This window comes from Rhineura floridana, chromosome 4 (genome assembly GCF_030035675.1).
Source record: "Rhineura floridana isolate rRhiFlo1 chromosome 4, rRhiFlo1.hap2, whole genome shotgun sequence".
Taxonomy (NCBI): Eukaryota; Metazoa; Chordata; class Lepidosauria; order Squamata; family Rhineuridae; genus Rhineura; species Rhineura floridana.
This window is the reverse complement of record NC_084483.1, coordinates 45,815,279-45,830,933: the sequence shown is the minus strand read 5'-3', so window position 1 is coordinate 45,830,933 and position 15,655 is coordinate 45,815,279. Positions and strand designations below refer to the sequence as shown.

General features: G+C 39.7%; 1 protein-coding gene across 1 annotated transcript in view; it reads left to right on the top strand.

Moving 5' to 3' along the window:
- CSMD1 (CUB and Sushi multiple domains 1) overlaps window positions 1-15,655 on the top strand; it is a 1,745,606-nt gene that overhangs the window by 1,693,877 nt on the left and 36,074 nt on the right. The window contains exons 63-65 of the mRNA XM_061622907.1: window positions 2,251-2,362; window positions 6,147-6,326; window positions 10,570-10,614. Of these exons, the coding sequence (XP_061478891.1) occupies window positions 2,251-2,362; window positions 6,147-6,326; window positions 10,570-10,614 (337 nt within the window). The remainder of the gene's footprint in view (window positions 1-2,250; window positions 2,363-6,146; window positions 6,327-10,569; window positions 10,615-15,655) is intronic.

Here is a 15,655-nt window from a genome sequence, read left to right as displayed (position 1 = left end):
GGGGCGGCAGCTTCTGCTGCATTTAAGAGCAATTTCCGTATTTTGAACATTTGCAGGGCCACTACCTTTTCTATGCCTCACACCTTTTTTTTTTAATTAATTTTTATTCAAATTTTCAAAACCAAAGCAATACAAAAAGAAAAAACACAAATTAATAACTAATACAATAAAAAAAGAAAAAAAACGATTGACTTCCGATTTGTCGTAGTTCAGCTATAAGTCTATAATATATAACAAGCCTGTCTCTTAATAGATTATAAAATCACCTTCTTCCAGCGGTTATCTTAGTTGGTATCAAATCTCATTAACATCATATCATTTTATTCTTCCACAAAAAGTCAAAGAGAAGTTTCCAGTCCTTGAGATATATGTCCATCATTTTTTTTCTAGATAGACATGTCAATTAATCCAACTCATCAAGTCTACTAAGTCCAGTAATTTCAAATCGCTCTTCTTCCATTATCCGTGTTGGTTCCATCTTCCATCTTCCATCTTTATGCACTCAATAATCTTGCTGTCATATTCATATAATAAGAGTCTGATAGGAATTTCCTTTATCACAGATATTTCCTTGCCATCAATTCCGAACGTATCACTGAAGTATTGTTGCAAAGCCGCATCTCTGTTCCTCTTTTTTACAGAATACACTAGCACATCTCTTGAAGGTTTTTCCATTGACACAAAACAGGGATTAATTCTGTAAACTTTCTCCATTTCAAGTTCCATCAAATCCTTCCAGTCCAAGAATTTTTTCGAACCGATAATATCTTTATCTCCAATCTGTTCATCGATTCCTTCAGGGACAGCGCTGAGTTCCAAACCATAATATTTGTCTCCAGGGTCCATCACAGCCAGGAAATCCAAATCTTTTTCCAAGTCCATATTTAATCCAATCTCCATAGTTTGAACCTTGCCTTTAATTTTTCTTTCATCCTTTTTTGGTTTTCCAGATCTATCTTTATTCTCCTTTCTCACAGAATCCTGAATTTCTTTCAGCTCCTGTCTCATTTCGGCAAAATCAATTTTCAACGCTTGTCTGTTATTTCTCAGTTCTTGTTTTGTTAGCTTAATCCCATTCATTATTTTCTGAAACATATCTAAAGATAAAGTCCCTTCTTGTACATCCATGATCTCAACCATCTTCTTAATTGTCATTCTTAAAACCAAACGAACAAAACTCCTTCAATTTTCAATGTCCCAGGCATTTGGTAGGAAGGTACTCCAGAGGATTGTTCAGCAATAGATGGGGACAGAGGAAGACCACCCAGGGGCGAGGGGACTGCTCTGATACATCCCTACAAGAGAATGTCCTCCACTGCCAACAGGTAAAAATGGAAGTTTTTCTTACTGTAAACGTCTGTTTGATGTTGGCAGCGGAGGACGTTCTCCCCACCTCTCCTTCCTCTGCTGACACATCTCTGATCGTCTGCTGAGCTTTGGGAGGGGGCGATACTAGGGCTTCTGCCTCCATTCTACATCGTTAGTATGTTTAGGCTGTTTTGTCATGTCTTTCAAAGTATATTTTCATGTTGCATTGGATGTTTGTTTATTTCCTCTTTGGCATAAGTTTCCCGTTTTAGGCTCTCCCAGCCCATAGAGTGGGAGGAACATGTTCTTTGTTGATAAGGGGTGGAGGAATGGTTCTTGCCTTGTCAGTCGAACTGGAGGGCGGTACTATTCCTCCCCCTGGAAGAGGGGGCAAAGGATTCTGGACCCTGCCTGTCAGTCCAGTGGGAGGCATCATCCCTACAAGAGAATGTCCTCCACTGCCAACATCAGTTTTCCCTTGTCTGATTATTTTCTCCTCAGCCAATCAGTCTTGAAGGAAATCTTTCTAATCCTTCCATGTTAATTATTGAAAACTGTAGATGAAGAGTAGGAACATCTAGTGTTCATGTATGCCCTCACAACTGACAGATAGAATTTATATTTTATATTTTAAAACAAAAGTAAGAGAATATCAGTGTTGATTGATACAATGCCCATGTTTCTCACATATGTTGATTGTATGTCACTTACCATGGAGGACCGTTTTTCTTATTAAACACAGAATAGATATGGAGAAAGATCATATGTGTCAAGCATTTCCAGTGCTTTTCTCATTGTATGAATTTACCATATTGGGGGGGAAATTAAAAGAAAATCAAAGAAAATCTCCACTGTATTATTTCACTTTAGTGACAAAGAAATCAGACTGCAGGATTCCATTGTTGTTCTTTCTCCTTTTACATTTCCTTTTTAATCTTTTAGGTTGGGAGCAGAGTCTTTTTCAGATGTAGGAAGGGTTATCATGTACAGGGATCTACTACACGAACTTGTCTTGCAAATTTAACATGGAGTGGCATACAGCCTGAATGCATCCGTAAGTAAAAATGTTCAGTAATTCAGTTATGTATCTTTTTTAAAAAATAAAAATAAAACAGGATGAAAAATCACTGCACTTTTAATACCTGAAACAAGGTCATTACTCAGAATCAAGATTTGCTTGGGTGATCCAGGAAGACGTGGAATACTCTGTCTCAGGACCGATGTAAACTTTGAATGTCCTTACATCTATAACATGACTCTGCCACAGGGGATTTCACGTGGGGACAAAGGTTGCTTGTTTGAAAGTACTACTATGTCAAAATTACCCTATACCCCTTAGACTTATGGAGGTGGGAAGGAGGTTTTGTCCTCATCTGCATGTCTCCCTGGATTTTGGAACTAGTATATTAGGAATTTCTCCATTGTTCCCTCTCTCCCTCCCGCCCTTTCTCTGTGCACATGTGCACACCCCACACACACATTTTATGACACTGTGCATGCATTTCTTGCCACAGTTCAGTTTTCTCATGTCTCCATCCCCATACTGTATATTAATGACACACAAATATTCATTGAAAAAGCATTGCAAAAAAGCAGTAATGTGATTGTATGCACAACTGCAACATGACTTTTGCTTCAGTATCACAGCTCCCATGCCATTTTGTGTTGGAAGAGGGGCAAGAACAACTCCTGTTTGGGTTCTTTTGTTTGTATTCCAGAAGGAAGATAGAGTTAGGGTTCTCCAGCTGGCTAGGCCTGCCTACTTTTACCTGTGCTGTTCTCTATCTAACTTCCTTCCCCTGTAAACTGATATGCTCAGGGAAGCTTATCTGCTCCTCCTTCCTTTGTCTTCTTCTTTGACTGTCTGAGGAGAGAGGAGACATCTCTGTTGCTGCTCTCTCTCCTGAACCATGAGGGGAATACCCAAGTCTGGGCATTCTGCCTCTAACTTAGTTAGTTACAACTATGTATGCCTTTCTATCTACTGTGTATTTCTAAAAATAAAGTAGCTTTTCTTATTTTACAAAATCAAGAGTGATCTAAATGCAGGGTAAAAGCCTGCTACTTAGGTAAATACACACACTGGCACACACCACTGAGACCACTGAGGATCTCTACATATGTATACAAATTTCCATAACATTTTGTTTCATGTGAGCAAATTCAGTAATGATGTGGCTGTGGCTCTGTGATTCTTCCAAGCTACACAGGAAGTAGATTGGACTGTGAAAGACCAATCCAAATTGTGTTTGCATTTTGACAAATTTGTAGGGCAGTACAATATCTCAGACAGGAGTTCAGGTCTCCTGCTCCCCTGGTGCATTTACTATAGCTGCCCAATTTCCCTGCTTTTTAAAGTTTAATAAAAATATCTGTTGGCTATAGGGACGTTCTTAACATGGAAGGTTTTTTTTGCCTATGAGTGAATTTCTCTGCTTTTTAATCCGGGAGGTAAGAAATGCAATCCTGTGCAAGTTTGCTGAGAATGGATTGATAATTTGCATGCTTATTAAGATGGAGGGGAGGAGATTGTGTTGGTGGACACTGGACAGAGGGAAAGTGCCTTTCCTTTCCAAAGAGGAAAACATTGTGAACAATATTATTTTTCAGCTTTCCCCCCACCTTTTTATTCTACAGCTGGCTCAAGTAGTCTCCCGCCCAAATTTAAACCACAGCTGTCCCTGGCCGCATGCACATCAGATCTTTATTTCACTTTAGACAGTCGTGGCTTTCCCACAAAGAATCCCGGGATGTGTAGTTTGTGAAGGGTGCTGAGAGCTGCTAGGAGAGGCCCTATTCCCCCTCACAGAGCTACAGTCCCCAGAAGAGGGGCTGACTGTTTAACCACTCTGGCCACTGGAGCTCTGTGAAGGGAATAGAAATCTCCTAACAACTCTCAGCACCCTTCACAAACTACACCTCCCAGGATTCTTTGGGGAAAGCCATGACTGTTTAAAGTGCAATAAATGTCTGGCATGGGTGTCACCCCCTTATTAGCCAAGTCAACCAGCTGCTAGACTGGCTTTTAGAACACCATTGGTTCTTACTGAGCATGCGTGCACTTATCATATTTATTTATTTAATTAATTAATTAATTAAATTTTTATACCGCCCATAGCCTGGGCTCTCAGGGCGGTGTACAACAAGGAAAGCATTTCATATACAATTTAAAATCTAGTCATCATAATCAACAATATAGATATACATCAGTAAAAAAGTTAAAAAACATAATTAAACCCATAAAGAAATGCAAGTTAATAGATAATTACAAAAAAGTGTGGCATACAAACTGAGTTTTATTTTTTTTTTAAATACCAACACTAAAAATACTAAAATGCCTGGGAAAAGAGGAAGGTTTTCACCTGGCGCCGAAAAGATAGTAATGTGGGCACCAGGCGTACCTTGTCAGGAAGGGTGTTCCATAGTTCGGGGGCCACTACCGAGAAGGCCCTCTTTCTTGTAGTCGCCTTCCGGGCGTCTTTCTGAGTAGGCACCTGGAGGAGGGCCTTCGATGTTGAGCGCAGTCTACGGGTAGGTTCGTATCGGGAGAGATGTTTCATCAGGTATTGCGGGCCCGTGCCGTGTAAGGCTTTATAGGTTAAAACCAACACCTTGAATCGGGCCCGGAAACATATAGGCAGCCAGTGCAGGCGGGCCAGAATCGGTGTTACATGTTCTGACCGCTTGGTCCCAGTTATCAATCTGGCCGCTGCATTCTTCACGAGCTGCAGTTTCCGAACCGTCTTCAAGGGCAGCCCCACGTAGAGTGCATTGCAGTAGTCCACTTTTGAGGTTACCAGAGCATGAACGACACCAATCATAGACACCAATGTTAATTTTCTTAAAATAATTGAAAATTGACCAGGCATTTTTTTAACTTTTAAACTGCAGAAGATGAAGGTCAGAGTATGGGCAAGGTCAGTGGAGGTACTCTGTGAACATGGCTGATTTTTAATTAATTTCAACAAATTATGAGACCACTGACAGAAAAAAGTCCAATGGGGCTCTGAAGTTTATTCTCTTGTTTTACACTTTGAATTCTCGATTCTCTCTGACTGTTTTGTGTATCACCATGAAAACTTAGGGGGTTGTTAAGCAAGTGTTCCTGAGTTTAGGATTATACGTTTTGTAAGGTTTTGTTTTGAAATGTGCTTATAGGAAGCAGCAGAATTGTATTGGGGTTATTTTCAATTTAACATTGCAGAATGCGAAAAATCTATGCTGTGGCTGTATAATACTGACGTGAAGCAAGAGTGACCTCAGGTTCTTATCTTATTTCAAATTAACTTTGAGATGTTGTAAATGAGCAGGGCACAAAGAAGGAGAGAAGTATAGTTACAGCTGCTTGTATAGCCAGTGTAGCATAGTGAAAACTTTTCTATGGAACCTTTATTTTGTAGAGGTTTATAATGAATTTATTTAGCTGAAAAATCACGGTGTAATTTTCAAGGTTCTTTGAGTCACTGAAATGGAAGTGATACTTGGAGCAAAAAAGACAGTTCAGTAATTCACAGTACTGATCAATGCCTAATTTGCAATGACGTATGCTTAGCTTTCCGTCTCTTTTTCTCCTTTTCTCTTCCTAATAGTCTTCAGCATGCAGGAAAAGAAGTTGTTCTGAATACCTTCAGTTCCAACTTGTTCACATTTCTTGTTCTGCATTGTTTCTTGGTCAATAATATGTACAGCAACAACACAGGAACAGCATGGCAAGCTGTTCACAACATGAAAGTTGACTACAGTTTTGTTTAGAGTTAGTAAAATGTCCATTGCCTTCTCCGGCTGTAGGATGATATCTACTTTTCTGACAACATTTTCAAACTTTTAAACTCTTTCAGCTCATGCTTGCAGACAGCCAGAGACACCAGCAAATGTGGATGTAAAAGCGATAGATCTACCTACATTAGGCTACACTTTGGTGTATACATGTCAACCAGGATTTTTCCTTGCTGGTGGATCAGAACACCGGACGTGTAAGCCAGATATGAAATGGACAGGAAAGTCACCTGTTTGTAAAAGTAAGTCACTGATTTTTTTTTAAAAAATGTTCAATTTGCTTCCACTTGCTAACAAATCCAACCCCATTCCAGAGCTTGGAAAAGTTACTTTTTAAAACTACAACTCCCATCAGCCCCAGCCAGCATGGCCACTGGATTGGGCTGATGGGAGTTGTAGTTCAAAAAAGTAACTTTTCCAAGCTCTGCCCCATTCATATAGTTGCATTGTATATCAGGAATCCTGTGTATGAAAATATTCTATTATCCCTTTCCTATGTATACGGGCACAGAATTATAAAAAATAATAATAAACCCACAAATGTAATGTGCCATTTTAAAGACTGAGGAGCATATATGTTTCTTCTTTGGATGGTACCATACAAGTCACATGTATAGGTGTTCAGCTGCTTGAATGGGCCATCTATTGGGGAACTCTGGCCACCAGTGACAAGAGTTGTTGAGAGACTATGAGGCAGGTGGAACTATTTAAGCCTGGAATCCTATACACGCTTAACTGGGAGCATATCAAGGAGCTTACTTCCAAGTAGACTTGGACATGCACAGGATTGTATTTTCAATTCTAAGTGGGCTTCTTCATCCTAATTTGTATTGCAAGTCCAGGGAACGTCATTGGTGACACTTTGTCTCATAGGGGTTTTTTTTTTGCAAAGGATACAAAAAGAAGAGCAGTAGTAGGAAAAAGAAACCGATTAGTTGAGATGAGAAAAGTACTGCAGTGATGAAAAGATAGCTAAGCTCAGAAAAACTATGAGAGTTGAGCTGTGAGGTGAGTTTCTCTGGAATGGCTTTACCTTTCCTGCCTCTTCTAGGGACTTAAGGCCATGTGTCCATCCATTCTCGTCTTTTGAAGTCCTTCAGGGTCAACCCAAGACATTTTGCTACCTGAGGCAGAGCAGCAAATGGTGTTGTCTCACATTCACCACTGTTAAGTCCAGATACATACTACCCAAATTTGGTCAAGTTATTTGGCACTTAAGTAAACATAAAGAAATAAATGCCCGAGCAGCTTTCCCCCTCTCTTCCTTGCAGTAAAAAAATACAATAATAATAAAATAACAATTTGCTGCCATTTCATGACACCCAAAATCAGCTGCCTTACTCTTTTTCTACTGTGTTATGTCCCTAGTGATTTTTCATTTCCATGGTATAAAATGCTGATAAATTTTCAAGTGGATTTTTTTTTAAAAAAAATTGCAAATTGCTGCAGAAATGTGGAGAACTGAATTTAATACTGGAGAAGTAAGAAACTCAAAGAAAATGAAATTGACAGATCTTTCCATCCCTGCCTATGGGAAGCAGTGATGACCCCTGCTATTCATACTGACTATAAGGCTTTGAGTTAAACTTTACTGGAATGTGCTAGAATACCCATATCCACTGTACCAGGGTGGAAATGAAGGCACATTGAAATCCCCTGGACATCTAATTTAGAGTCTGTGCACTGTGCTGAATTGCCATGAGTTATTTTTTTTTTTTGATAAGAGAAAACCTTTCTTCAAAAAGTATGAATGTTGAAAGTGTTTCTCTTGATTCGGTACTCATAGACATTAATCACAGTTCAGACTGAGTTTTGCAAAAGCTACTAAAGGCTGATTTTTAAGGCTCCAGAGAACTGTTCAGTCCTAGCCCATAGGACACAGCTGATGAAAGCTCCCAAACCAATCTTTACAGACTTAATTCTTGTGCATAGAACCTGGGACAAAACTAATTTTCAGGGGAGTAATTAAAAGTACAATTTTTAAAACAATACATGGGATATACAGCTATAAAAATGAAAATGCAACTAAAATATGGATCTGGCATAGCTGTAACTGTAAGGAGTATGTCCACAGTGGACATGAATCTTGTTGATCTGTGGAAAGAGATTTGGGATTCACTGGCCAGTTACCCATAAGCAAAGTTCCAAATTTGTAATGGAAAAACATTTGTTGTTTTGTGCAATATATATCTATGGGTTTCCCCCCCCTTCCAGAACTTATGATTGGGGTATTGAGGGGATTCCTCCCCATACAAGTAGTGACACTTTGGTAACAATAGAAGAAAATCTGGAAGGATGCAGGGACATCTGATTAAATTACCTCTTGTCTTCTGACCCCTCCAGTGGATCAAAGATGGTGTAACCACTACTCTTTTGCCCTTTAGCATCACTAATCGACAAGGACTATGTAAAGCAAACAAACAATGGGACGAAGTTTCACAGAACAACATGCTGTGTGTATTTTGTCCTCAGCTTCCTATAATCTTCCAGAATAGCTTGTACTTTACTGTGTTTCTGATCTAGGGGTCAAGTGGAAGTTGAGCATTGCATCTACTGTATCTCTGTACATCTGCCTACAATATGTGCAGCAGTCATAAGAATGGAACTTACTGCCCACACACAAACCAGAAATGAGGAGAAGCCAACCTTACTCCCCTTCTCTTCCAGTTACCTTAGAACATTCTCAGGTTTATATGAATAGTATTCTTCTAATCCAGTGGTTAGTTGCACACATGTGACTGTGTGTGTGTGCGCAACACCAGTTAAAGAAGTAAACAATTGATACTTGTAATTGTTGTTCTTCAGGAGTCACACAATAGTCACCCTCCCACCCATTTCCCTTTAGAAGTCTATGAATCTATAATGTTAGTGCCTCATTGACTTTGAACTGGATATAGCCTTCCTCTTGCATGATGTAGCCTGATTTTCCTCAGGTTGCTGACAGGTAGTAGAAGGAGGGTCTCCACAACTCTTGATACCACTTGCTGTAGTTTTCTATCAGGTTAGAAGAACACTCTGCTTGGCTATCATATGAATGATTTTGTGTGCCCTCACCCTCTCAAAAAAGAACTACAGGTAAGTAATATTCTTGTGTAGATCAAACAAAGCTATGTTTGGCCTAAAGTGGAGGGAGTATTGTCACTATATCTTCCTTAATCTCAGTTTGTGTCACAATTTTTCATGTGTGTCTGTTAGTGTTTAATGTACATATAACACTAAAAATGTCAACATTTTAAAATTACTGATCAGTTTGTGGAGTCCTGCAAGAAAGCTACGTAAAATAAATATGTATGTTTTTGTTTTTCATTTATATGAAAAACAAAGTTTTCATATAAATCTATATGTTTCTTTTGTAAACAATCTATGTGTTGTATTCTTATCATAAAAATCAGCAGCACAAGCAATCAGATGGACACAGTGACATCCCTGGTTAAACTTTGCCCATAGGACTGCTCTGCAACATTACTAATCTGGCTTCTTTGAGAATGAGCTCTGTTCTTTGTCATTTAAAAATATGGCCTGGATTTGAACAAAATGTCCTGTTATATTGAATCCCTCAGACAGCATTTTTACAATGCAGATATAGAAAGAAATTAATTGATTCTGATGGAACAATTTGAGATATATGTCAAAATTCATCCTTTCTATTAAATAGCCCTAAAACAGTAAGGCAAAGCTTCAGTGCCGCAATTAGCAAGGCAGTAGGTGTTTGTGACATATCTGGATAGGAGCAGACTGGGTCTGGCTAAAAGATAAAATCAGGCTTGCAGATCTGCCTGCTTCCCCCTGATGTACTTCTGCCTGTCCTCTTCCCTGTTCTAGTCTTAGGCTAGAATCCTAACCATACTCCACAGGGTGTAAGCTCTGTTGGACACAATGGGACTTACTTAAGAATATTTATGCATAGGATTGTGCTATTAGTAGATTAGTGGCAAAGCCACCCCAAGGCATGGTGGCTGTATATTTATTGCAGTCCACACTTGAGAGGCATTCTGTTATATAGTACATTTGCCAAAGGTTTGGCCACCACTGCTGGCATATATTATGAAGTGTTGTCATTGTCCTGGCTGTTTCTGGTGTATTATGAGATTAGCTCAGTATAATCTAATTGTAGGTTACAAGTGTGCATATGTAATAATTATGGACATACAGCTACAACATCTTCTGCACCAATATAAGGCTCTCTGTTACAGCACCGTGGTGGATATAAAACTAATCATTTTTTAGAAATGAGAACAGTAATTATTTCTTCAATCAGCAAGCTTGCCACAATGCAAATGGACTCCCAATAGATTTGTTTTCCTTTTTTTTCTGATGAGTATGTAGAATTATAACTGCTTGGATATGTAATATAGTATTTTTTTTGCTATAAATGGTAGGCTTATTGGAGAACACACCATTGCCTCAATCAAGCATTATGTATCAGCATTCTATACAGAAAACAGTATGTTCATAAAAAATGATAATTTGTCTTTTTACTTGTAGGTAAAGGAGTGAGAGAAGTTAATGAAACAATAACTAAAACTCCAGGTTTGTATACGAGAACAGTTTTAGATCTAAATATGTTAAACTGCACTCTAGCCCAGTACTTCTCATACAGTAAAATTCTTTCTAAGTTTTAAATGAATCATTTCATTACCAATGACAAAACAAAAGAATGTCACAAAAGCACTGGCATATAAAATTTGCTGTCTGAAACTGATAATAACACAACACTTTTTAAAACAATATAGACATTTATACAATGTCCTCTTTTGTGACATTATTTAAGGGTGATCATATGCCCTAGCTTTCATGGAAATAGTAAATGAGAGTCCAGGATACACCATTTCAGACTAAAGGTAGGGGCTCACATGACTGAATGCTCTTCCATATGAAAGAAAATGGGATTCTAACCCTCAGCATGCTAGTTTCCTATATGGAGAGAATGGATTCATGCACCCTAGGGACAGACTAAATTTTGTTCATGTCAGTTTCACACATAGCCAGTACAAAGACTGGTCCATTCCATCTGTATGTGGATTGTTTAAAAAATGCACAAATTTCTCTAAGTATATTTTAAGTAATTATCTTTTACCTGGTGGTAACCTGCCTCCTCCATTTTTAGCACGTTCTAGACACCTGGAATAGCTAGAAAGCAGAGCAGCTGCCCACAGAACTCACAAATAGGTCCTCAAAAGCTGCTGGAAGGATGAGATGTGATTCCATTCCATCCCTCCTGTGACACTGCATGGGTAAAAAAAGAAAAGTTGGCTATGGTCATGAGTAAATAAGGACAACTATCTTTTTTCCCATACATAGTTCAACGGAGGGACAACACATCATCACATCACATCCTCCCAGGGGCATTTGCAGCCTGATTTCCAAGGCTTACACCAGCTGCTACACTTTGTAGCAATTCCAAGCACAGAGAACCAATTTAAGAGGGGAGGTTAAAAGGGAGCTTATGGACTACTTTGTATAATTCAGGAGAAGTGTGGATTCCAGAGTGGACCACATTCTGATCCACAAGTGGATTCAGAGGCTTCAGATCAGTTGAGTTGGCTCTGGAGTTCACACACATACACACACACACACACACACACAAATATTCTCAAGCATTCCTCACATATGAGTCCCTACCTGCAATCTGAGGTAGCATAATCCACCTCAGAGAGAAGTAGGCCTACATCAAAAGAGTAATTTTGCTTATCAAACACAAGGAGCTAAATAAAGTTGCTTTATATCAGACAGTGTACTATAATGGAGAGCCTTATAATGAAAGTAGAATTATATTATACTGAGATTTCAGTTTAACATGTATTTTAATCCTATGGATGTTCTAGTTTACAAGAAAATATTATTTTAGAAGTCAGATTTAGAAATGAAATTCTAACTTTCACTCAGATTTGCTTAAAGTTATATAATTTAATATGAGTAGATGTTAAATTCACTACAGTTTCATATGGGCATTTTTGGGAGCCCCAGAGAAAATTCCTATGTAAACCCCCCCTTTTCAAACTAGGTAAACTAGACAGGTAACTAGACAGGTAACGTGTTTCTCTTGACTGTAAGAAGATGTTGCATATACTTAAGCTACTCCATATAATACAGACTCGGGGCCACATTACATAACCTAAAAATGTAAATGTGGATACAACAAGCACATACTTGGAAACTAATGTAATGTACAGGTATACACATTAGAAGCTGTGATTAGTTGCATCACCCAGTTGATGCTAAAAACAACAGCAAAACACCCAGATTTCAATCTGCGTGAAATGCCCCCAGAATAAACAGATTCATTAAGATTGTTATTGCTGACATGGACTTGATCCAAAGAACCCATTTTACATGCAGAAGGTGTTTTCCATTCATGGAAGGGTTGTTGTGCATCTTGTGCTAGAGCACTGAAGGAGATAATGAAATAAAATCCAAAGATTTTCTTCTGATTGCACAAGAGGAAGCAGAACAGCAATATAACCTAAACCTACATATTAAGGCTTTGTGTGAATTATTTTATTAGGATTTATGCAAATGATTAACAATGCTAGCAGCAACTATTTTCCTTTCACTCACAATTGTTTAGATCCAGACCATTGTCTGGTGCAGTTTTCCCTGCACTTGATTCCCCTTCCTTCTCTAGCTTGCAGCACTATAACTGAAATTTATGCTGATGCATAGAAGAAGGGAGGCTTGAATCTTTGAAATTAGTTCATATAAGAATTAGGCACTGGCTTCAGATGATGATCAGGCTATCTAAAAAGCAAATACATATGGCTGTACTTTTCAGTGGGCTACGCTTTCTCTCCCCTTGTTCATATATTGAGCGTGGGCCAGAGCTTCAACAACATGGTAGAAGAGTGGTGCTTGCTCTTCATTGCTACCATGTGGATGTCCTGCACTGTGAACTGTACTCCACGTTTACTGATGCATATATAGAAGTAAGTAATTGTATAGACAGCTGGTTCAATTTGGCTGTCCATGCAGGAGTTCCAGTTCACATTGGAGTGGTGGTGGAGAGATCTTGAGTGATGGAGAGGATCTTGTGCCACTCCTTCACCATGCTGATTCAGTAGTGCCCTAGTTGAAAGTATGAACCTGAACTCTACTATTTCAGATTGTACAAAATTTTAAACTTGAGCCTGAGAAAATTCCTTGTACATTCTCATCAACCATTATCAACTAAGCCACTGTAGTTTATTCTTTTTCTGTGTTGAAAAAAATAGTGTTGGGAACTACCGTACTTGTATTCTTTTTTCTCAGTTTGTGTCACAGTCTTACAGTCCTTGCAGTATGTCTTCAGTGTTGAATGTGCAGCATGTATTTTATTTTTTTTATTTTAAAAAATAATCTACATGCGAAGTGTGCTTCCTGTGTTTCAAAGGTCAACACATTTGTCATGTGAGATCATATAGGGGTTGATGTAAGATACAATGCACAATCCATTTTGAGATATTATTTGTTGATATCTTTGTTTTCCTGGAGGTTTTGATTTTATCTCTGTTATATTACAAAACTATAGATATGGAGCATCTACCAGATCTCAGCATCTCATTAGCATTTCAAGAATGCTATATATGGAGAGGACATAGGGCTGCACATGACCACTCTGCCCTTAATGTTCCCATCCCCCTGGCTCCACCCCAATCTTGCTGCAGAAAGATCGAAAGCCACCTTTCTCAACCTTTGGGTCCCCAGATGTTGTTTAACTACAACTCCCATCAGCACCAGCCAGCATGGCCAATGGTCAGGAATGATGGGAATTGTAGTCCAGCAACCTTTGGGGACCCAAAGGTTGGGAAAGGCTGATCTAAAGGGTCTAAGTGCCTTCAGCAGAAAACATCTAAAATCTTACATGCAATCAGGAATTCTGATAACACAGGGTTTCTGATCATAGAGAGGATTCTAAATGCATGCTCCTGAACATGCAAAGCATCCCCCCTTCAGAACTTTCTTAAAATGTGCATGGCCCCTCCACATGTTTTGCCCACACACAATCTTTATTGAAATAAAAGGTCTTTCTTCACCTTGTTTAAGATGTTTTCCAGTTATGGACAGACAAATCTGTGAATTTTGGTTCCTCTCATTTGCTCATTGTGCCTATCTTACATTTGGTTCTTTACATTTTAAAAAAAAAATCTCATGCAAGTTTATCAGGACTTCATTGCGAATTTCTGCTAATAAATAGATTCTTCTAAACAGTTGTGATTAATATACCAATATTTGCAAGTAATTTCCCCAGATATAATGTATTTTTGAAAGTTATTGTCACTATGCATTTTCCCTGTGCGTGGATAAGCTGATCTCAGGTGGGTAGCTAGCTCCACCTAGCGGTTGAAGGCAGAAGAGTGCTAAAGAGTGTTGTTTTTTTACAAGGACTTCCTGCTCTGTGCAGCTCCTTATTTCAGTTTCTCTTCTGCCTTCCACCAAGAACGGTTGATCTAGCTCCTCTCTGCGTTCAGGCCTGTATAGTTTTTTTTTCCTATTGTGTGTCTGTACCTTTTCCTTCTTTTACTGTTTTCCTACGTGTGTCTTGTTTAAAACAAAAACAAAAAGGGGAGTTGTCATTTTACATTTCTCCCCCCTGAGACTTTGTGGCGGTGTGAGCCGACCACAAAGCAGCTACCCCACTGCTTTGGCTGTGAGAATACTGTCTTCTTCGTTGGAGTCTGCCCCCCTCCACCAGCCTTGTTTCTCAGGTAAGTTGGTGCCTGCCTACCAGCAATCACCTGACTGGCCTCCTCCTTTCATGGCATGAGCGGGGACGCCTCTTGCAGCATGCTCCCCAGGACGCCGAGTGCCTGCCACCCCCTCCTCCATCCTCTCACCCGCAGAAGGCCTCAGAGGGATACTCCAGCCACGGGGGAAACATATTCAGGGGGCCCGCAGCTCGTCAGCACCTGGCCCGGCTATTATCACAGCCCTTAGCCCCCATAACAACTGCATTGTAGTTTGCACCCATGGGAAATACAACATGCAAATCGGACCACCCACCAAAGAAACCTAAGGCACTTCAGCCTCACACTACAATGGAAGTCGTGCCTCTGCCATTATTCAACCAGCCCCTAGGGCCTTTAGGTTTTATTGAATCCCAGGCGGAGGTAGCCATAGCCCGCCCCTCTTCCAGCAAGCACAAAGTGGCTGAGGCACGTACTGTCACAGGCAAGGTGGCTCCACAATAACTGGCACCTAAGAGAAGTAGGGGAACCAGTCACGACAGGCAACAGCCTGGTGATGCACAGGGGGCTGCACCAAAGGAGGCTTATAGCAACATGTGCAGGTCACAGAGGGACCTGGAATCTCTATCTGAAGAGGAAGACACCCAATTCTAGCCCACCCAGGAGATGATTTTTTCTACATTGTCTTCTCCTGTGGAGTTTGAAGGCTTCCTCGAGACAGCTACGTCTCACCAAGCATTACAGGAGAAGAGGGGTGAAGCATCCTTCATTTCACCCTCTTCACTTCAGGAACTCCAAGTTCAGGGGGTGGTGCACAATCCACACTGTTCCCATGCTCAACCTCTACAGTTTCAGTTATCACCGCACATGCTACAACAATTAAAGGAACAGCTGAGAGATTCTCTAATGGA